This window comes from Phyllostomus discolor, chromosome 9, assembly GCF_004126475.2.
Source record: "Phyllostomus discolor isolate MPI-MPIP mPhyDis1 chromosome 9, mPhyDis1.pri.v3, whole genome shotgun sequence".
NCBI classification, from domain to species: Eukaryota; Metazoa; Chordata; class Mammalia; order Chiroptera; family Phyllostomidae; genus Phyllostomus; species Phyllostomus discolor.
This window is the reverse complement of record NC_040911.2, coordinates 15,675,085-15,697,072: the sequence shown is the minus strand read 5'-3', so window position 1 is coordinate 15,697,072 and position 21,988 is coordinate 15,675,085. Positions and strand designations below refer to the sequence as shown.

At 45.4% G+C, this 21,988-nt stretch overlaps 1 protein-coding gene across 1 annotated transcript in view; it reads left to right on the top strand.

Moving 5' to 3' along the window:
• Positions 1 to 17,724: 17,724 nt before the first annotated feature.
• Positions 17,725 to 21,988, top strand: part of DCC (DCC netrin 1 receptor) — a 1,018,954-nt gene continuing 1,014,690 nt past the window's right edge. The window contains exon 1 of the mRNA XM_036010199.1: positions 17,725 to 18,633. Coding sequence (XP_035866092.1) covers positions 18,543 to 18,633 — 91 coding nt within the window. The 5' untranslated portion in view covers positions 17,725 to 18,542. The remainder of the gene's footprint in view (positions 18,634 to 21,988) is intronic.

Below are 21,988 nucleotides of genomic sequence, written 5' to 3'. Positions count from 1 at the left end.
TTGGTTATGTGCTATATTATTTTTCAGAGAAAAGTCATTATAAAGCCAAGATTGTCTTTATTACTGTGAACATAGAACATACAGTTATTTTCATTGCTATCTTAGTATTATCATGATTTTCATTATTATTCATGCTTTCCAATAAGTTTTATTTTGTATTAACCATTTTGGATGAGTCAAATAATAAAATCACGAAAATGGAAGGAAAGCTTGGGAATCATGTATATAGTCATCTTTCAAAAATACCGTTCAGCAAATGACTCATGCCAAACACATATACATACACACACACCCAAATAAAAAAAAAAGGGAAAAAAAAAGAGAAACCAAAAAAAAAATTTTAAAAAGCAAAAAGAAAAAAAAAAGAAAGAAAAAAACATAACCCCTGCCCATACACACACAGGTAGCCTAAGGGAAATACAAAGCAACCTAAGGGGTGAAGCAGAGGTGAGGGCGCTTCTTTCAGCTGGACACCCCGCCCCCCCCCCCACCGTTCCCCTCTCATGGGAAGGCATCTGATGTCACTTCCTCATGCTGCAGCTTCTGGAGTCCAACTGCTGGGTTCCAATTCTGCCACAGCTGCCTCCAAGGAGGCCAATTTGGGTGACTGCTTGTCTTCCCTCTGTCTCAGTTGTCTTGTCAGACTGTAAGTGGTGGGTCACTCCATGGTGTTGTGTGGGTGGGATGAGCTAGTACCTGTAAAGCACTTGGAAACCGCCTCCTGGAGCAGGCACACAGGGCTTTTACCATGATCTCCGCAGAGACACCTTCATGAAATACCACGACATGGAAGGGCATCTATTAAAATTTACCCATGTAATCCCCTTTTGTCAATGGATGAGCAGGGGCCCTGGGCAACGAGCTCATTTTCCCGATGTCAGGCAGGGAGGAGGCTGTGGAAACAATCTTAGCTTTGGTGTCCTACTCAAGAGTTGTCCCGCTGCGACTTGACGTAACTCTAGAGGTTATTGGCACCTTATTCCAGGGACCCAAGGACGAGACATACCGAAGCTCCACCTAGAACAGGACTTCTCAAGCCGGGCACCACTGGCGTCCTGAGCAGCATAATTCTTTGTTGTGGGGAGCGGCCCTGTGCAGTATAGAACATTTTTAGCAGCGTCCCTGGCCTCAGCACAAAAATGTCCCCACATATTGCAGAATATCCTCTGGGGAATGATATTGGGTGTATTTGATAAGAACAAAGGATGGTTCCAGGGACACTTCTTAAAGAACCTACAGCTCCCCTTGAGGCTTACGCCCTATGCATGACCTCAGGAAACTTACCCGAGGCACAAGGCTCACTCCTGTGGTAAGCATGCGCAACAGTCTCACTGGAAGTCTCTGAAAGAGAAGGGCTACACTATGTTAGGTGTGTGAGCAACATATTTATGAAATAACTACTCATCAGAATAATGCAGAACTTCCCCAAATGGGCTTGAATTTCAGGCTCTGAATACTTAAAGCTGACACGAGATTGCATGTCTGCAGCCCTCTGTTATTACAGGCACCCTCAGAATCAAGCAGAAGGGAACTTCCCTTCAAGCATGCATGCTGAGGCTTTACGAACCCAGTCCTGGGAGTTCTCAAAGCTCAGCCCCTTCCTTAACCTGAGCCTCCCCTCCCCCCGTTTCATCCTCCCCCTGCCCCCATCACGGGCAGGAAACTCTTGTTTACACACCTGGTTTGTATTTTTCAAAGGACTATCTGGTGGAGAATACAAACTCAATTTATGGAACATAATTATCAAAAATGGTGATGGATTTTTTTATTACATTCTATTGTTTATATGCTCCCATGCATACTATAACCTTAAGTTTCTTACTAACAGTATAATTTGTATGTGGCACATTTTAGCTTACAAAGTCTCTTCGTGATGTTACTGTCATATTTCTCTTACAGTAATCTTTAAGGAAAATCTGTTCACAGAGGTTAAGTAATCATTTCAAATAACCCCATCAATAAAAAAAAAGACCATCACTCCAGGCTCAGTAGCAACCTACCCCGCTTACCTGCGGTTTCACGTTCACGGTTTCAGTTACCTGAAGTCAATGACACTCCAAAATATTAAACGGAAAATCTCAAACATAAACAACGCTTCCATCAGTTTTAAATCTGTGTGCCACTGTGAGTTGTGAGAGGAAAACTGGTCCTGTCCTGCTCAGCCCCGCCTACGTCGTGAATCACCCCGTTTCCTGCCGTGTCCACGCGGTGCAGCGGCGTATGCGCTGCCTGCGCGCTAGTCCCGTAAATTACCTTATAGAAAGTTGGTCCTCAGATCGCCGGTCACCCCATCCAGTGTTTGTGTTCAAGTCACCTCACTTTACGTAATAAGGCGCCAAAGCCATTCACATAAGTTTTAGTACAGGGTATTGTTATAACTGTGCTATTTCATTATTTGTTACTGGTGTTAATCTTTTCCTGTGGCTAATTTATAAGGTAAACTTTGCTACAGGCTTGTACACATGGGAAAATAATAGTGTATAAAGAGTTTGGTACTCTCTGTGGTTTCAGGCATCCACTGGGGGGGGCGAGATCATAGGTAAAGGGGGGCCTGGATCCTCTGAAGGAAAATCCATGTCCTTCCACATTGTTTCCTTTAACAATAATCACAGTTAAGGGTTTTATTTGAACCCTATTGCCATGCTTTGGAACTATTTGGAAACTACTTTTATAGGCTGCCTTCAGAGCCTGTGGCAGCCTGGGAGCTACATCAGAGGAATAAGAACCATGCCTGTCTCAAGGCATTTATTCATGTAGTTGGCAGAGTCAAGGTCAATTTTAGGTATGATCTGGCTTCCCTGTCTCAGAAATAATTAAGGGTAGACTCACCAACTTAGGTGCTTTTGACCAACCAGTAAGTAAACCAGCCCTTTTTAAGCCTTCCTTCAGCGTACTTGTATGGATCATGTACGATTACAGGCCAGAAAATGTTAGAATAGAAATGAGCTCTAAAGATCACCTGAGATCAATGCCTACCAAATATTGGTCAGTGCCCCAGTACTAGGGCTGCTGCATAAGATTTCTGCGTGAAATTTCCCAGGAAGCTTTAGAATAGTGTAGCAGCCCACCCGGAGATAATGGTTCAGTACATGGAGCCCGTGGGTCTGCATTTTTAACAAACATCCCCACCAACTCTGATGTGCGACTGATGTGGTCATCGCACTCATTCTGTCAGTGACCTCACCTGGGGTCAGAAGTGGGCTAAACCCCAGACCTGCAGACTCGCAGGCCAGCTTGCCTTCCATCTGACACCACGTTTCCTTCCAGGAAACCATTCCCCCATCAGCGCGGCTTTGAAATATCTGGTTGGCTGTGTGCGCCTGCAACTTCCAGCTGTGAGAACTGAAATCAACGAACAAAAACTCGAAGATGTGGTCTGCCCCAGACTCGGAGGTCAATTCTTTACTAAGGCCGAGAAACTACACAGAGCTCCAAGCCAGCAGCTCTGCATCCAGTCAGTTCGACTCCTGATAGGCTCTACATTTTATACTTTTTACACCAATTTGATGTGCTAAACTGTAAAAAAAAAAGAAAAAAGAAAAGAAAATTCAGTGGTTATCACACTATAATTGGGGGAAGGCCTCCTGTATTTGTGCCCATATTTTTAAAAGTTTTGTATACCTCAATAAAATATTAAAGTCTCATGGCTATAAGAAACAATTAAAAATGATTCAACAGAGCACATAATGATACACTATATATATATATATATATATATATATATATATATAGCTAGCACATCTGTCTGTCTGTCTATCTATGTATCTGCGGTGTGTGCCTGGTACTGATGCTGTTCACCGTAGGGTTATGTCTTTCTCTTCCTAGATTATACACTCAAGAGACGGCTAGCAGCAACATGATGATTCATTCAATCTTACGTCCTGTATACCACTCCACCCCATTCCTTGTACTCGGTGAAAGTTCATAATACATAATATTTCTAAATGAAGGTACCAGTTTGGGGAGCACATCTCAGCTCCCATGACAGCAGCTGCACCCTGAGCCATTAGTGTGGCAGACCTGTGGGCAGAGCCGGGGACTGGGGGCATCTCTTGGCCAAAAGGCTGCGTCCCTGCAGGGAGGAGAGTTTGGCTCCCATGGCTGTCTGCAATAATTTCAGCATCCTGGAACTTCGTGCACTTTTCAAATGATCACGAACGTGGCCTGTACTACTTACATTGTTTATTTCTAGCATTTCCCCATCTGGCAGGAAAATGCCATCTTATCCAGGAAAATGCTAGAGCCTTGAAAAATTGGGGCTCTGTGTTTCCAACAGCATCCTCACTAGCTCTCCACACAGTGAACTATTTAAACGGCAACAAACAGACCATCCAACCACCAGCTGACCTTTTAGGAGGAGGCTGGTGCTTTTACCACGCAGTACGCAGGGTTTCTTTCACCTGTGCCTTCGCAGATGCTGGTCTCTGTGCCCGGAACATTCTGCCTGCATCCTGCCATCTGCAATCCAAGGCTTGGCCCCTTCACTCACACACACACACACACACACACACACACAAGTGTACGTTTTCTTTGTTTGCTTTTGTGTATTATTTAGAGGCTGCCTCACTGTTCTTTTTTTAGGGCAATCTTCTCCGACTTTCTGGGGTCCAGATAGAACATCGCCCTTTTCTGCCTCCTCAGAACACGACACTCCCCCACTGAAGGTGCCTGTCACACTGAATTGCACTCGGCTACTTGGACATTTGCTTCACCTGTCAGATGCGAAGCTCTGTAGGGGCCCGGACCATGTCAGAGCTGTACATCATCGTGCTCCAAAATGCTATGCGTGCCCAAAGCCAACATGGTTTTTCTTCTTCAGAAAGTTCTCACCCACCCTGTATTTGAAGATATTAAAGAGTACTTCCTCTATTACTTTATGATGAATAATGGAGCTCCTTTCAGAAAATCACATTAGGTCTCAGTTGATCTCAATCAATAACACTTTTGTACGTTTAAACAGTTCACTAACCTAATTGGCTTTTTTTAAAGGTGAAAAAATAGCATCAGTGTTAGTAATTATTCCTGAGGATATGACCTCAAAATTGTAAGTATTGGAGGTAGTCTTCAGCTTCTTAATGATCATTTTACAAAAAGCAATACTGAAAGCAATGGTGTTTTGAAGACACCATTTCTACAGCGATGGAGTGAATGGAGGAATAAGTTGCTCCAATGCTAAGGGAATGGCCACTTGTGGTTTTGAAGCTACAGATTCAACACAGCTGCATCTCTACTGAACAGGAGGAGAACACGTGCTCTGAAAAGAGTCATAAACATGATCGAGAGACAACGCCCGTGAGCGCACAGATGCTGACTGATGACGAGAGTGCATGCGAAAACTAGAAGTACAATTGCTAACCTGTGAGAGTGGGAAAGAGTGTTCCAGAATGAATATACTATTTATCCTTTATGTCATTCAAAATATGCATGTCAGACTGTATCACCAGATTTTACACTATAAATAGGATTTAACTATTTATCAACAGACATTATTTTTATATTCACATTAGATTAAAAACACCATGGGGGTTTTGTTATTACAAATATGAAAGATGACGTTCTTTATGGAAACGCCGTATATTTGGAGGAAGCACCCAGGTTTGCTGTCTGCTGAGCCAGTGATACAAGACTGAGACCTTTGCGCTTTGATGGTGGTGTCTAGACAGACTAACTCACAATCCCTCAGACTCCTCAGAAGACCCGGACCACGTGGCAGTCAGAGCCTCGGCAGCTGCAGGGGCTCTCCTCACCCTATGCATGTCCCACCCCTGCCCTCACCACGCATGCACAGGACGCACATGGGAAGAGGCCATCTTTCCTGGTCCCCCATGACTTTGTTGGTTGCAAAAGACCTAAATGGGTCTCCAAGAAACAAAAAGGAAGTGACAATTCTAGTACCTAGAAGAGTCTGGGGATATGGCCCCCTTGTGCCTCAACTTTGTCAGGGCTCAGAAGGTGTTACCAGGGCTCTCTCTCTCTCTCTCTCTCTCTCTCTCTCTCTCTCTCTCTCTCTCAGCTGTGTTCTCTGTCCACATGCGGCCCAGCCCCAGGCAGACTGTCCTTCACAGTGAAAGCAAGGGCAGCAGCTTGGAGCCAATGAGCACACACTCCTGCTCTGCCCAGGACAGTCTCCGTGCCTGTTCTCTGCTCTGGGTGGATCGTAGTCACATGGCTACCACAGCAGCATGCTTGAGGGACATCCCCGAAGAACACCCTCAGATGAGGGTAAGGAAGGTGCTGTTCTGCCTAGGGGAAGAGAGGTCAGCAATCTGAAGAAGGAGAAATGGATGTATGCAGCAAAATCAAATAGATACCCGCTCCATTTTTATTTGTTCTTAATTTTAGCAGTAGTCCACGTTAATTGTATATCATTCAGAGCAACAAAAAGAAGGAAAAACTACACACCACTCATGGCCTCATCCCTCAGGGGGATCTATGAACAACATTTTGTGGAGCTTCATGCTGAGTTTTTCCACTTGTGTGATTTTTTAAGGTTTTATTTTATTTATTTTTAGAGACGAAGGGAGGGAGAAAGAGAGGGAGAGGAACATCAATGCGTGGTTGCCTCTCATGGGGCCCTCACTGGGGACCTGGCCTGCAACCCAGGCATGTGTCCTGACTGAGAGTTGAACTGGTGACCCTTTGGTTCGCAGCCTGTGCTCAATCCACTGGGCCACACCAGCCAGGGCCACCTGTGTGATTTTTGTACAATGGTGATCAGATATCACTATAGATTCTGTGTTTCTACTTACATTAAATGATAAAAGTTTTACCATAGTGTGAATAACCTTTCATAACCAACTTTGACAGCTCCATTAAAGAGCATCTCATTTTTTTGTGACCATTTCCATTTCTCTTGTGTGGATCCACCCACCAGTGCTTGGTCTCCGAGGCTGATTTCTGTCTCCCTGTTCTCTGTCCAGTCTGCAGTGGTGAGTTTGGGGCCCACATATCTGCTGAGACTGCACTAGGGCCCAGTTTAGCTGCCCAGTCTCCGTGCCAGGACACAAGCTCAGCACAGAATGCTGCGCCAGGACTGTTCTTTCCGACTTGGGCTGTTCCTGGAATGCCTGCTGTCTGCTGAGACAAGATTAAAGGACGGCGGGGCCCCTGGGTCCCCAGATCGTCAGACCCTCGCCTTCCACGGGCACTGTGTGCAATAGCAATGGGTTTATTTCTTCCAAAATTACACACCGAACACCTGTTAGGTGCCAGTCATTATGCCACTGCTGGGACTATAATGACAAGCAAAAACCTATATCTTCATCTTGCTCACGGTCTAGTGAGGAAGATAGACATTAATCAGCCTTAACTATAAAATCACCACTGTGATAAGTGCAGCGAAAGAGAGGGACATGGTTATGAGTGGTGGTAATAGGGGAATTTGATCTTCTCCGTTACGGTTTCTCTGAGGAAGTAGTGATTAAATTGAGATCTGAGGGCCGAGTGAGCAGTAACTAGCAAAAGTGATGGGGTGGAGAAAATAATTCAAGAATACAAATGAATCTCCCGATTCCTTGACTTTCTACCTTAAAATTGAATTCCTTCTCTGAGACCTTCTGTAAGAACCTTGGCAGGCAGGGAAGGATTTTCTGAGAAAGCGACGTTTGAGCAAAGACCCAAAGAAATTAAGGAGAAATGCTCCAGACACAAGGGAAGGAATGTCCCCAAGAGACATTTATGCAAAAGCCCTGAGGTGGGAGGGTGCCCCACGTGACCCAGAAACAGCAGGAGGCCAGTAGCTGGAACAGCGAACATTTTGAAGTAAAGAGATGTTTCAAAGACAAGTTCAGACAGTGAAGGAGAAGAAAATGCAGATCCTTTGGGTCTTTCGTTTTTTATTAAGCATTGAAGAGAACTTGAGCTTGAGTCAGATGAAATCGGATTTGAGTGAGATGAATCAGATGTGGAATTACGGAAAGGTTTTAAACAGAGTGACTTGATTGGACTTACACTGAGGAGAAACAGAGTCTGGCTGTGTTGGAAAGAGGTTGCATGGGGTAAAAGCGGGAAGCACAGAGCTCAGAGCAGAGTTATATCTTGATTTTACAAAGAAATAAAGGCTCAGAATTTATCCCAACTAAAGCCATCTAATGCCTAGACTCGACTTAAACTTAAGTTTAGCTGGTTCTTCAGTTCATGATCTTTCTACCATGCTACAGTGTGTGGGGGAGGGCGATGGAAGGGAGAGGCATACTAATTAGGAAAGTAGGATCATACAATCCTGGAAATTTAGATTTTTCACTTAAGATGTCATGTAGTCTCATAACTTTTTTTAAACAATACTATTTTTTAAAGATTTTATTTATTTATTTTTGGAGAGGGAAGGGAGGGAGAGAGAGAGGGGGGGGAGAGAGAGAGAGAGAGAGAGAGAGAGAGAGAGAGAGAGAGGGAGAGGGAGAAAACATCAATGTGCGGTTGCTGGGGGCTGTGGCCTGCAACCCAGGCATGTGCCCTGACTGGGAATTGAATCTGCGATGCTTGAGTTCACAGCCCGAGCTCAATCCACTGAGCTACGCCAGCCAGGGCTAGTCTCACAATTTTAATCCCTTTTTTCCTGTAGCATCCTTTTTAAGGACTATGCCTTCATCATTGTATAGATGTGCTGTCTTCAGAGAGTCTACCTCCTGTTGTCATTTTTTAAAATTGTAAACCTAAGGAAATATTTGCACCAAGATTTTTTTTTAATTCTGTTTAGGAAGGAGGCCAAATATCCCAAGAAAAATATTTCAAAACCTGCTGAAGAGTAGTTGATTTTCCGTATGTGAAAAATCAATTTCACTTCTAACGTTACCTTGGCATTTTTTTATTTTAAATTACTTAAAACAATGTCAAAAAGTCATATGATCATATTTTGTGAAATAAGCGTGAAACTACCCAGGTTACCAATTAAGCAGATTTGGAGATACAGTTAATATGTTCATAAGGAGAGGCGCCAGTGTGTGTAGAAGTTGAGATGGACATGTTTTCACATGTTAGCTAAAAAAAATCAGTGGGCAAATGCTCATCCTTCGCCCTCCGGAAAATTGGATCTTCATGTTTTCATTGACTTGATGATGGTTGTGACTTCATAATGTTCGCAGTTCTCCTTTCTCTTCCAGCAGTTTGGGAGTATAATTTCTCCCCCATTCTCTTCCCTATTACTTCTCTGGGCCAGTACGGAGCTCAGCCTTTCTTTCTAGGCTTTTCGAGTTTCCCTTGCCTCCTTTATTATTGTGTCTGGAAAAAAAAAAGAACTTTTTTCTTTCCTTCTTCTTAAGAGTTCTCAGTGCTGTGGACCTGAGAGAGCCCACATTATATAAGAAAAAAACCATCACAAGCTTTCTCCTGGACCAAGGCCAGCAGTCGGGCCTTCTACAATACTTCACACAGTGGAGCCAGAGATGGAAAATCATTCAATTAAACCTCTAGTTCACCACTGTAGTAACAGCAAGGCTATTTCTCCCACAGCCTTACCAACCTCAGAAGGAGAATAGAGTTGCACCAAAGTACCAGTTTTCAAGAGTATTCAACTGCAAAAATGGCACTTTTCTATTTGCAAAAGAACTTGCTTTTGCTCTTTCCTGGGACAAAAGCAAAGTTCCACTACCATTTTGGAAATCAATATGGCTTTTTCCTCTGTTGCCATGGTTCATTATAGGGAAGCGCCTCGTGTTCCTGAAGATGACTATGAAAAACGATTCCTGGGGTAGAGCCAGCTCTGCCCTCCCTGCGGGCAGCCATTGGAGGCTGAGGACTGATGGCTGAAAAAATGAGAAACATCCATTTCTAATGCTCAGTGTAGTCACGCCAAGCAGTCTGCAGTGGAGAATTTTGAGTCAACATCTCCCAGAGCCCAGAGTAATTCCCCTTATCATTATCAGAACTTACTCAGGACACTCTTTCTGAGTTCTTTGGCTAGTGTGTTACAAAAATACAAGAGATAACTAAAGACACAGCTCCTGCCCAGGGAAGGATTGCTCTCTGCAGAGAAGAGACAGGACCTGCCTGAGGAGCTGGTTCTTATGGCAGCCTTACCTTACCGCCTTGTTTGGAGCTGGGAGGCCGCACACAGTGCGGGGGGCCTTGGCATCCCCGAAGCGGGGCCTACTCAGGTTCGAGCTCTTGTACGTAAGCGACGTTGCGCAGGCAACTTCAGCTCTTAGTTTTGGGCTCCTCGTGTGTGGATGGGAAGAACAATGCTTCACAAGGTTCTGACAAGGATTAAGGGAGATGACATAAGTAAAGTGCCTGGCACATTATAGGCACATAAGTGGGGGGATGTGGGTGCCTCTTCTATTCCAGAGCAAGTGCAGTCCCCATGCCCCCAGAGTGGCAGTGAGGTGCACATTCTCGGAGCTTCTCATTCCACAGACCAGACATCACCGCCGTAAGCCAGTTCCTTGGTTTGTCTCTTCGGTTTATTTCAACCACTTAGAAGTGTTTCCAAATGATTAAATGTATATTAAATATTATATTATTTATGATAACCTGTCATGTTAGTGTAAAATTAATATATAATGCTAACACAAAATTGAATATGTGAAATATATGTATCTACTAGGACTCATACTAACTTTAATTCTAAACTCAATGGGAAACACCCCCAATTCCAGGCTTCTACAGGGAGAAGAGGTCATTAAGAACATAAAAAAGGAGGGCGTGTGATTTGGGATTAAACTCTCCCCAAAGCGGGAACCACAGGATGCACTGTTGGGAGCAGGGGGGTGTGATTCTGGGTCGGGCGTCGCTGTGTCTAGGGGCTGTAATATGACGTTCTTCCGTGGAAGCGCCGTACAGGGTTCTCCGGCCAACTCAAAGTCAGTGAGGATGCTCATTTTCCTCACACTCAGCCAAGATGGAATTCCGTCTTTCAGATCCTTTATTTACAGAATTGGGAGTTTCATTTTTGGGGGGAGAGGGGAATAGGTGGGTTAGGAAATGCAGTCCTTTATAAGTAGTCATTCATTTTAGTTTTAGATTAATTTTGTTGTTTTACTCTGCTGAGATCTTTGGAATTTGCCCACAAATTAATTAGGTATTCCTTCTGGTTGCATGTCACCAACTAGTCTGTTAAGCATGTTAATATCTCTCTCCTAGGTATCTATTTAAAAAATTGCTATGGGGCAAAGGGAAGAAGAGCCCTGTAGTAAGTTACAGGAGAATTTTCAGAGTGGGCATTAATTGGCATTGACCTATTAATATAATACCACAGGGGTAGTTGCTATAGATTTTACCACAATGTATCATTGTTTGGGTCATATTTTAACTTAGGTATTTACAACAGTATCGTGAATACTTCGCAAAATGCCTCACTCAAATCCAGATATGACTTATCGGTGATATTTTATAGCTGCTTTTTCAGTCTCCACTAATTTCTTCTAAGTGAACCCATGATGACCTTGGTGGCTCCTGGTGACCTTGCAGCTAGCTTTTCCTGAGTATTTATAAATCACATATTTAATCATCAATTCTTATATCTTACCTGGAGCTGATTTCAAGCTTACTTGCTTGTGGTTCGAAATAACTGCAGCCCTTCCATTCTTCATGCATACCAAGGAAATTTGCCTATTTTTAGGCATATATCCCTCTCCTATTTGATGATTAAGAAAATAGTGATTTAGCGATTTTTTGCAAGTATTTTTTTTTTGCACTTTAGAGAATATTTGAAGCCATAAACGTTGGGTATTTTCAGAGTGTAAGCCCTCTAGGACTTTCTCGTGGTTGGGGGTGTCCCCCCTTCTCTGCCTCTACTCAGATAACCTTCTCCTGTCGGTCACTGCGCCGTAAAAGATGTCTGTCCTCTTTGTCTAGACTGGAGTCTGCTTGAAAGCAAGAACTCTTCCTTGTCTCCCTTTGAACAAGTAAGTTATCTTACACAGATAGTGGGCTTTGGGAAAGGTTTGCTGATTCATCATAATAACAAAGTCATTCCTTCGCTGTCTTATCATCACACACCCGGAGTTAGACTTCTGATGACCTTTGCCATTCAAAAGCTCAGCTTAAAACTGGGACTAGATAAAAGATGTACATTTCATGATGGGAAAGTGTGCTTAATCAAGATCGACTTTGCTTTTAATGGGCTTATGTGGATCCTATGTGTTTTAAAAGGCAGATACCCTCCTTAACCTGGATTCAATAATAAAAGGACTGGTTGACTCCTGTGACTGAGAATCCAAACGCAGGCCTGGTTTCAAGCAAAATAACTCATTCTATTGTCACCAAGGACTTAGTTTCTTTCCTTCTGTTCACTCTAATTCTATAGTGTCAGCTTCCTTCTCGTGTTCTATGTATTTTTCTATTGCTACTATAACAAATTACAAAGTGAGTCTTCAAAACAGTACAGATACATCATCTTACAGCTCTGGGTGTAAGCATTCTGAAAACAGGTCTTAGGCTGCTACAGCTGAAGGGTCCGGAGGGCAGCGTTCCCTGTGGAGGCTCTAGGGAAGAGCCTACTTCTTGCCTTGTCCACTTTCTAGAAGCCCTTGCATTCCCTGCCCGGCAGACCCCTTGTGGCAACGGCATCACACCGACCTCTGTGGTTATCAGCATGCCTCCTTCTGTAACTCCGACTTTCTGCTTTCTCTTCCCATTTTTGAAGGACCCTTGTGATTATAGTGAATCCAATCCAAAAGTGCAGGATAATATTTTTATCTCAAAACTCTTAGCTTGATCACATCAAAGTCCCCTTGCCATTTAAATAATATACTTACAGGTATCAGGGATTAGGGTATGGACATCTTTGGAGGGTCATGCTTTCACCTACCTACTGTTCTCTCTGGCCCCAGAAGATTCACACCCACCCATATGCACACTGCATTCACCCCTTCCCAACATTCCCCCAATTTTTGATCTATTACATCATCAACTCAGAGTCCCAAATCTCCTCTGAATATCAGCTCAAATGTCCCAAATTTCCTCATCTAAATCACATATGGAGGGGGTGTGGATATGATCCATCACTGGAGAAAATTTAGGTGTGCTTATGAAACTAGAAAACAGATGATCTGACTTAAAAGTACAATGGTACAACAGACATAGCAAACTAACCACAACCATTCTTGTTTAAAAGGAAGGAAGTGGAAGAAAAGAGTTACTCACCCTAGGCAACGGAGAACTTCAACTAGGCAAACACCACTAGTTTTCAAGGCCTGGGGATGGTTCTCTGCGGTTTGCCATTCCACCCTCTGGGACGATGGCTCTGCCCTCTGGCTTCCCACTTCTTGGACTCGTCCTTCTTTTCTTCTTTTTCGTGAAGGATAGCATATATATGCCTCTGAGTACCTCACCAGCCTGTCTTCTGCTTAAAGGGTCTTAGGAGTCCAATGTCCTCCTTTTACTTTGGTCTCTCTGTCTCTGTCAGTTCGAACTGGCAGTTTCCACTCTTATGACATTCTCAAGAACCTTGTGGGTCTCCCATATAGCTCTTGGGGATTCACTCCATTAGACAAAACTACCTCCTACAGATCTTTCCTGGATGATCACTTCTCTACTCCGGGCTTCTGCTGAAATAGCTGAGGGGATAAGAAAGTCACATGACTAATCTCCTTAGAGAGCACTCCTCCTGCCTGAGTACTCTGAGGTTTGGTCTTTCTGAGGCTTGAGCAAAGGGTTGTGCAGTGACACCCTTAGCTTTCTCTCTGGAGCACGCTTCCTTGACTATGAAGCCTCTTCATTTCAGTATCTTTTACTATCCACTAACCTGGATAGGCTGAGAATTCCCCAGATCATCAAGTCTGGTTCTTTTTCTTAATGATTCTTCCCTCAATTTAGCTCTTTTACTCTAATCCTCAAGGAGAAATCAGGTCATATGGTTAATACTTAGAAAATCTTCTCAGTTAATGTCCAAATTCATCACTTATAAGTTCTGCTGTCCGCATCACTGTAGGCCACAACTGTGCTAAGTTCCCTGCCATTATATTGTGACAAGGATCCTCTTCCGTCCAGTCTCCCACGACACGTTCCTCATTTCCTTCTGAGCCTCCACCAACACCACCTTTAGGTTCCATAGTTCTACCAACAGTCTCTATTCGAGGCAATTCAGTTGTGTTCCTATCACCTTCCTTAACAGTTTCCCAGCCTCTGCTCTTTGCTTACATCCAATGGCACCTGTACATTTTCAAGTATTTTTAACAGCAGCACTTCACTCCATGGGGCCAAAATCTGCGCCAGCTTCCTCGTACTCCTATAAAAAACGGCCGCACATTTACTAGTTTAAAACGACACCAGTTTATCATCTTACAGTTTTGGATATAGAAAAAAGATCTTACAGAGTGAGCATTGGCAGGGCTCTGTTCCTTCTGTAGGCTCCAGGGCAGAATCTGTCTTCTCCCTTCTCTAGCTGGCAGAGGCCACCGGCATACCTTGGCCCGTGGTCCACTAGTGCCCTGACCCCTGCTTTCGTCATCACGTCTCCTTTTCTGACCCCGACTTCCTGCCTCCCTCTTCCGTTTTCTGAGAACCCTTGTGGTTACACTGGGCTCACTGGGATAATCCAGGACAGTCTCTTATTTATGACCCATAGTTCCACAGATTAGAATGTGGACATTTTTGGAAGGGAGAGAAGGGAAAGTATTCTGACTGCCATGGGTTCTTCATGGGGAGCTGATGGAAACTCCGAGATTTCTTCTAAGGTAGTACCTTCATTGAAGTTCAGGTGCTTCCATATTCCAGAGGGAAACAGGATTTCTCCCAGCAGTACCCCCTTGGGAGACAGCCCCAGAAAATGTCTCCTTTGCTCTAATTAGCTAATGGGTTCAGCTCTGCATTTATCACCAAGGTCAGAAATATAGGCTACTCCAAATGACTGAAAAAACTCAGGATCTATTACCTCAACCTTGTAGTTGAGAATGAGGAGGAGTAGCAGCCTCAAAGCAAAATGTGAGACCTGTCACCAAAATAAAGGAGAGTGGGTTCTGGGCAAAACAAGCAAATAAACAAATAAACAAATAAAACAACCAACAGGTAAATGTCAACTAAAATACATCCCTTCACTCCATGACTGCAAATTAGCCAAAGGCAACGACCATATTTTATTTATAGTTGTATAGCCTTTATAGATATCACATAGCCCAAAAGTCTAATATAATACTTGGCTTTCTTTAGTAAATGACTGAATGGTGAATTATTGCAATGTCATGTTTACATGATTCGATTTTCAGTATAGTCAAATTGATAGCCTAACATATACCATTTGACGAGACGTTATTATTTTTGCCAATGTCTTTCTGAAGAATCTTTTAAAGTCAGGTGATGATATTGGGAGAAGAACAGAAATAGAATAAGATAATCAATTTTCTGAATTAGGATAAGAAAACCAATTCCATAATGGGGATCCTAAAAGAAATTACATGCTTTTAATTTGACTTATGCTCTTGGGCTAATCTCAGAAAATCAATATTCCTGTTGACACCCTCCCCAAGCAGCTACAGACACACATAACTTCGGGTACATGTAGTTTGAAGAAATACAAGTATTGATTAATTTGCTTCCAGAACTCCAAAGTGTGCCTGGGTGTTTGTATATTTTAAATCCCAGATTAAATCCCAGAAGGGGACTCTTAAGCACCCAGTGTCATGAAGACTATGTGAAAAGCATTAACTATGCTAAAGTACTTCCTGTGGTTCCCATTTCTTTTCTCTTCCTCTCTGATCTTTGTGTGTCCTTTTTTTCTTGATAAGGAAGCTAGGTGGGATGTGGACCAGACAGTTCTAAGAAGAGAGATGAGGAGGTGCTTTCTCTCCCAGGTATAAATTGCCAGTCTGTGAATCAAAAAAATACTGAAGCTGTTTCTAAGAGAAGGCTCCTCCAAAATCAGCCTGGAGCCATCTCCCTGAGAAGGAGAGTGTGCTGGGGACGTGAGTACAAGGAACTGTCAGAAGCTAGTTGGGGAAATAAATGAGTATCTAGAAGGGAGAGAAGTTGATGAACTTTTGTAGAAGCTCACTGGTCAGGGGCAGATGGCCTGAACTGCTCAGGTGTAATTTCATTATTAGTTGTACTGTGTTAGGTTGAGCAGTGTCCATTAGAAGGGACTCAGACAGCCTGGGCCATTTTTGTCCCTACTCTCCCACTCTTGGTGGCCTTCCTTTTACCGACGAGGAGAACAGGGATTTTATGACTCTCTCAGGAAGAGATTGAGACTCTTTCCTCATTCTGTACTTTCTAAACCAGTGGTACTTTTCCTCATTTGGTAGGGGCATGTGTGAGCTCCTTTTGCACATCTAATGAAAGCTAAAGAGTCTCTCCCCAGGAAAAAGAATAGCGTTGGCATAGAGGCCAGTCATTTTTCATAACATTTTAGGATATCCGTGGGCTCCCGGAGTCTGCCAGCAGAGCTCTCCCTGAAAGACCCCTGGGCCCAGTCATGGGTCCTCCTTCCAACCCCTCAGCCTGCACCTCCAAAGACCTTGTCTTCAGCTGAGGGAGGTGTTGCATGTTTTCAGAAATGTGCGGGTCACCAAAGAGTTCACAGGGCTTTTTATTTGGAGGTCACAGGTGCTTCTTCTTATTTTGAACTTTTCCCAGACAGAAAGGGATGGGCATGGCTGAGAATCCAGACACAATTTCCCAGTTCTCGTATCATGGGACTTTCTCTGATGATGGTTTTTTCCTTATATTTTCTGTGCTATTTCCCCCTTCTTTTCAAATAGCTAGTAGCATTTTTCTATTCTCAGAAGCCGATATATTTGAGAGAGTGGCAAGAATGAGCGGGGAAGAGAAAGAAGGAATTAGACAATGCAACCTAGCGAGGGGCGGAGAGACCTGCAGCTGAGCAGCTCCTTAAGAGACAGGACTTTTACCGGAGTGGCGCTTCTATTCATCTTCCTCCCCCGCCACACTTACTGGTTTCTAAGTTCACTTATGCAGGAAAAGTGTGTTGGCATGTGTGGTAGTTTGTTCCAAGCCCTACGCTAGATCTGTGAGGGTGCCAAGATGTGTGACATTCAACCTCTCCTTTCGAAGGCCCATGCAGGACCTTCGAAGTCCTGCCATGGACAGAAAATATGCAAAGAGAGTCAGCTTAAAACAGCTTCTTGGAGGGGCTTCACTGTTGGCCCTCCTAAATTTCCGGCCATGTGTGTGTGTGTGTGTGTGTGTGTGTGTGTGTGAGAGAGAGAGAGAGAGAGAGAGAGAGAGAGAGATCCCATGTTCCAGGGAGTGCAGAAGTGCCTCTCGTTCTCCCAGAGCACCTCCTCATTACATGAGCCATCAGATTTACTGTAATATTTTATAACTGTTCATTACGCCTTTCTCCCAACTGATCGCAAACCCCTTGAGGATAGAGGTTGAGTGTTATTAAACTTCCTATCTCTGTTTCCTGGGAGCTAACAGGGTACCTGGAACATGATAAATGCTTTAGGTACGTCATATTGTTGAATGGAGCTTTGAAATGCGCCCAGAGAAGGGAGGACCCGGGTGAAATCAGGTGCCTTACAAAGAGAGGACCCTAGCGGTTAGGTCAGGAAACTGGCCTGGCGTGTGTCCCTGTGTGCCGGACCTCGGTTTCCCGCCTGTCCTAGAAGGGAGTTGGATCAGGTGATTCTTTCCAGATGGAAAATTCTACTTTAAATAGTGCCGAGGGCAGAAAGGAGGTGAAGCCCTGGCCACCTGATCCTGCTTAACCACCCGACGAGGTGTGACACTCGGAAATAGTTTGCGGGAGGGTGGCTGAGCGGCAAAACCCCCCGACGCTCGCGGTGTTCGCCAGCTCCATTGACAAAAGTGACTTCCCACGCTTTGCCCACAGAGGGCATCCCTGCTCATTGATATGTAGACCCGGCGAATGCGGCTGCTGGAAGCCTCCTCCGACCGCTCTTTTTTTCCTCCGCAGCCGTCATCTCTCAGCCCCCCGCCCCCTTCCCGTGGAATCTTTGCCTGATCCAGTTCGTTTCCCTCCGGTCTCCACATTTTCCCTTCCAGCCCTCCACTTCTCCGGATCAATGGATAGTACGGCTCCAAGTCCCAGCTCACACACCGCTGGCGGACACCCCAGTAACAAGTGAGAGCGCTTCTCCCCGCAGCCCTTGTCTCTCCTGCCTCGGTCCCCTTGGCTCTTGGAGGAAACACGAACAGCATCCCCAGCTCCGGAGCGGATTTTCCTCTTCAACTTTACGCAGCTGAGGATAGGGTACCAGCCGCAACCCGTGAATGCACAGCCCAGCCACAGGATTGCTTTCCGTCTCCTCTTGGTCGCCCCTGGATATTCTGCTTATTGATGACTCGCCAGCTCCGCGGAGAGCCGTCTTCCCTCCTCTTGCTCCCTCTGTTTCCTTGAGTTAGTTTTCAAAGGTTTTGCGGGTCTCGGGATCTCTTGGACCGAATGGAACTTTTCGCTGCCTGCTTTTGCTGTTGATTCTGTCAGTGGACGAGGACAAGGGCTTCGGAGGCAGAAGAGGCGCAAGGGAGGTGGGGAAAGAGGTGGAGGAAGAGGACGAGGAGGAGGAGGAGGAAGCCGAAGGGGCTCGGCGGGAGTGTGTGCATGTATGCATGGGCGTGTGAGTGCATGTGTGTGAGAGCCGCCGCTGCCCAGGACCCCCGGCCCCGAAGGTGTTGGTTGAAATATGGAGAATAGTCTTGGATGTGTTTGGGTACCCAAGCTGGCTTTTGTACTCTTCGGAGCTACCCTGCTCAGCGCACATCTTCAAGTCACCGGTAAGCGGTTCTTTCCTTTCTTCTCGTGGCGTCCTCGCCCCCCGCCCCCCGCCCCCTACAACACCTTTTCCTTTTCCTTCTCATTTCTTTTGATCAGGAGTAGAATTGGGCAAGAACGAGAAAGAGCGAGATGTTCAGCGCTGGCTCTGCGCCCCATTTCCTCACCGATGATAAAAGACGGGAAGACTTTTGTTTCTCTTGGGGGTGGAGGATGTTGGCGGCTGGGAAGAGGGGTGCCCCTTCGCTATTTTTAAATCTAGTGCTCTCCAGTCTGTGTTTTTGCAAATATTTGCCTTGCTTTGGAGAGCCGGCGGGCTGGGGCAGGGAAGACGCAAGTGATGGGGATGTCGTTGAAAGGAACTGGGTTGCATTCTTGAAGCCTTGGAAACCTACGGAATAGGGGATTTGGGGCACCAGGGCCCAGCGGAGGGAATCATCGAGGGGGCTTTGAGGAAGTCTGTTCAGAATGTAGGTGGTGGGGCTGAGTCGTGTGTCTGTGATTATACGCGCCTCCTTTTGGTGACCGTGAATCGGGAAGGGACCGCTACTGTGTTCTGGTACTTCAGAGGAGAGGACAGAGGTGCCGAAGAGAAAAGAGGCGCAGAGTTGTTAGGAGGAAGGAGGCGTGCTTTATTTATTTATTTTTTTTCAACGGCGGATTCAGTTCCCAAGCTTAGTCTCCTGATATCTCCAGGACACTTCCAAACTCCAAATGATTGATATTCCGGGCAACCAGCCTCTTGGCTCTGGCGCTTGGCAAGTGCAGTTTCTAATTAAAAATGGCAAAATTGTTTGGGGGATGGACTGGGTTATACAGGAGGAGAAAGAGGGGTCTGAGGCATGCTCGGGGCTGCTGCAGTCTCTGAATACGGAGCTGGAGGCTTCAACAGCCAAAAAGAATTTTCAGAAGAGCAAAACATCTCCTGTTTATGTCCACTCGTTTTGCTGGGCCTCACCACAAGTGCAGACGGGCTCTGGGGTACAGTGGGTGGCCTGGCAGGGAAGGAGTGGAGAAGAGCCGGTTGGGAATTCAGATCCCTTCGGAAACTACCTTTTCCCAAATCCAAAGGAAAATGAGCCGCTGGCAGGGGCCAGGCTCATTTGGAGTAGAGGCGCTCCAACCCGCGCCTAGGAAATTAACAGGGGATGGGAGGCAATTCGCAGCCAAGCACCCAGCTGCCCCTGAGCCTGGGGCTCCTGCTTTCTTGTTCCTGCTAGATGCTGCATAGCCCAGGGTTCCGAATGTGAACAGAGAATGAGCCCCCGCTGGTAGCTGAGGATTTAGACAGCCTCGGAGTCAGCTGGAGGCTCCCCACATCCTGGTGCGGCCACGCACGAGCAGGAATCTGAGCATCCATACCTACCCTTACTCCTCACCTTCGTTTGATCAGACAGTGGCAGAGAGCGCGCGCGCGCGCGCCCCTGTGGTACGCGTGTACTGAATCCGAGCTCTCAGCAGCGGGCCGCGCTCTCTCCCTCCCTCTCCCCGGTCCCCTCCTCCCGGGCTCCGCTCTCCCAGAGCTTTGTCCTCCCCAATTACTCCTGTCGAAGGTGGGCGGGGGTCATCCCTGAAGTAATGAATAGGTGTCTTTTTAAAGTTCCCTCCTTAATACTAACACTAGACACTGCATCGAAAAAAGACCTTCCTTCTGCACCTAAGATTGTCTCTCGCTTTCTTGGCTGCTTGGGAGACCGCCCAGGAGGGGTCTCCTGGGGAAGAGGGGGGAAGTTCAGAGGGGGCATTTCTGTCTTGGTGGAAAGTCTGCCGGCCCGGCCTGAAATGCATTAGGCAACGTGTGCAAGAATGGAGAATGATGTTTTATCAATTACACTAAAATATTTTAAAGCCATTTCCCAAGTGACTTTGTCTAGTGAAATTAAATAAATGGAAACAGATTTGTGTATGTTTTACTAATATCTACATTAATTAAATATCCTTCTTCTCACTGAAGTTTCTTGTCCAAAGAGTTCATATAACTGCTTTAACTTCTTCTGCAGCAAACACGTCTGTGTTTGAGCAGGAAGACAAAACTACACCTGCAGGAGGGATGTGCCTGTGGATAGGCATGTGGATATAAGTCTTTAAGCTTGTCTGTACTTTTACATTTCTTCCTGTTATTTGTAAATGGACTGTGGTATAGTTTGCACAGGTCCCGGGAAAGTGAATAGTGCAGTTTTGAGATATTGTTCATTCAGATCAGGCTGGTCCTTTGCTCATGAATCCGCTTCTCCTCTTTTTCTTACTACTTCCCTTCTTAAGGTACTTGCCAGGGAATTGATGCTGAAGAAAGCAGAGTTCCCTTTATGAAAGGACCAGTAGGAGGTGCCCTTAATAAGGCCAAGTGTCTACTGGCAGTGCAGTTCCCATTTGGCAAGATGTTTTAAAGACTTTGTTGATGGGTGACAAAGGATATGGAGACCAGCAGTCACACTGGCTATCCTCCCACCTCCCAGATAAAGTCCGAAACTGCTGTAGATTGGTATGAAATTGTTGTGCCCTCACAGACCGCAGCATCCCTGAACAGTGTCAGCAGAGGATGGGGACTTGATGCTGGGGGAGGAGGTGGACGGTGGCTTTTTAGCTGGCCTTTGTAAGATGTCACGTTCTCACGTATTTGACTTGAGCACCAAGCAGAGGCGCTAAGTAGAGTCCCAGGATCTCAGATGAGAGGAAAATTTTAGATGTGAGGTGCTAATGAAGGAAATAGCAGACATACATGCTAATTGATTAGTCATCCATATGTGTGTTCGGATTACATCCTATTGAAAAGAAAAGCTATGAGAGTTTATATAGTCTGGTGAAATAAGGCTCGCTGCCTGCCCTAAGCCCTTCTTCCCCCGCTCAACCAAGCCTGACCAGATGCCCCTTCTGGGTCAGCTGTAGAGTGGAGCACGGCAGGCCCCGGGGGCTCCTGGGCAGCCCGGCTGCCCACTCCTCCTGGAGTGCTGCAGCGTAAATCACCGGCCACCTGTCACGGCATCCATTTCCCACACAGCAGCAGTTGCCCTCTGAGTTATGAAGCATGTGAAACACTCACCACGTGTGTTATGTGTGACTATATTAGGCTTAGTGCATTCGCTTTAATGCTCTTAAAAGCTGGGCTGGCTTGAGCCGCTGTTAGGCATTTTTTTTTTCTGGGGAGAGAGTTATAACTTCTCAGCATGTATGACTTGCATTTATTCTCCAGCAAGTTGACCTCTCAGCAAACTTCTTTATTGTTTTCATTAAAGAGGAAAAGCTTTAATCTGATCTAAATTCCTGAGTGAAGCCCTGCTAGAAGTTTCTCCTAGAGAACAGGGTATTTGCAGACTATAGGATGGTTTTCTCAGCCAATGGGAAGCTAAATAAGAAATT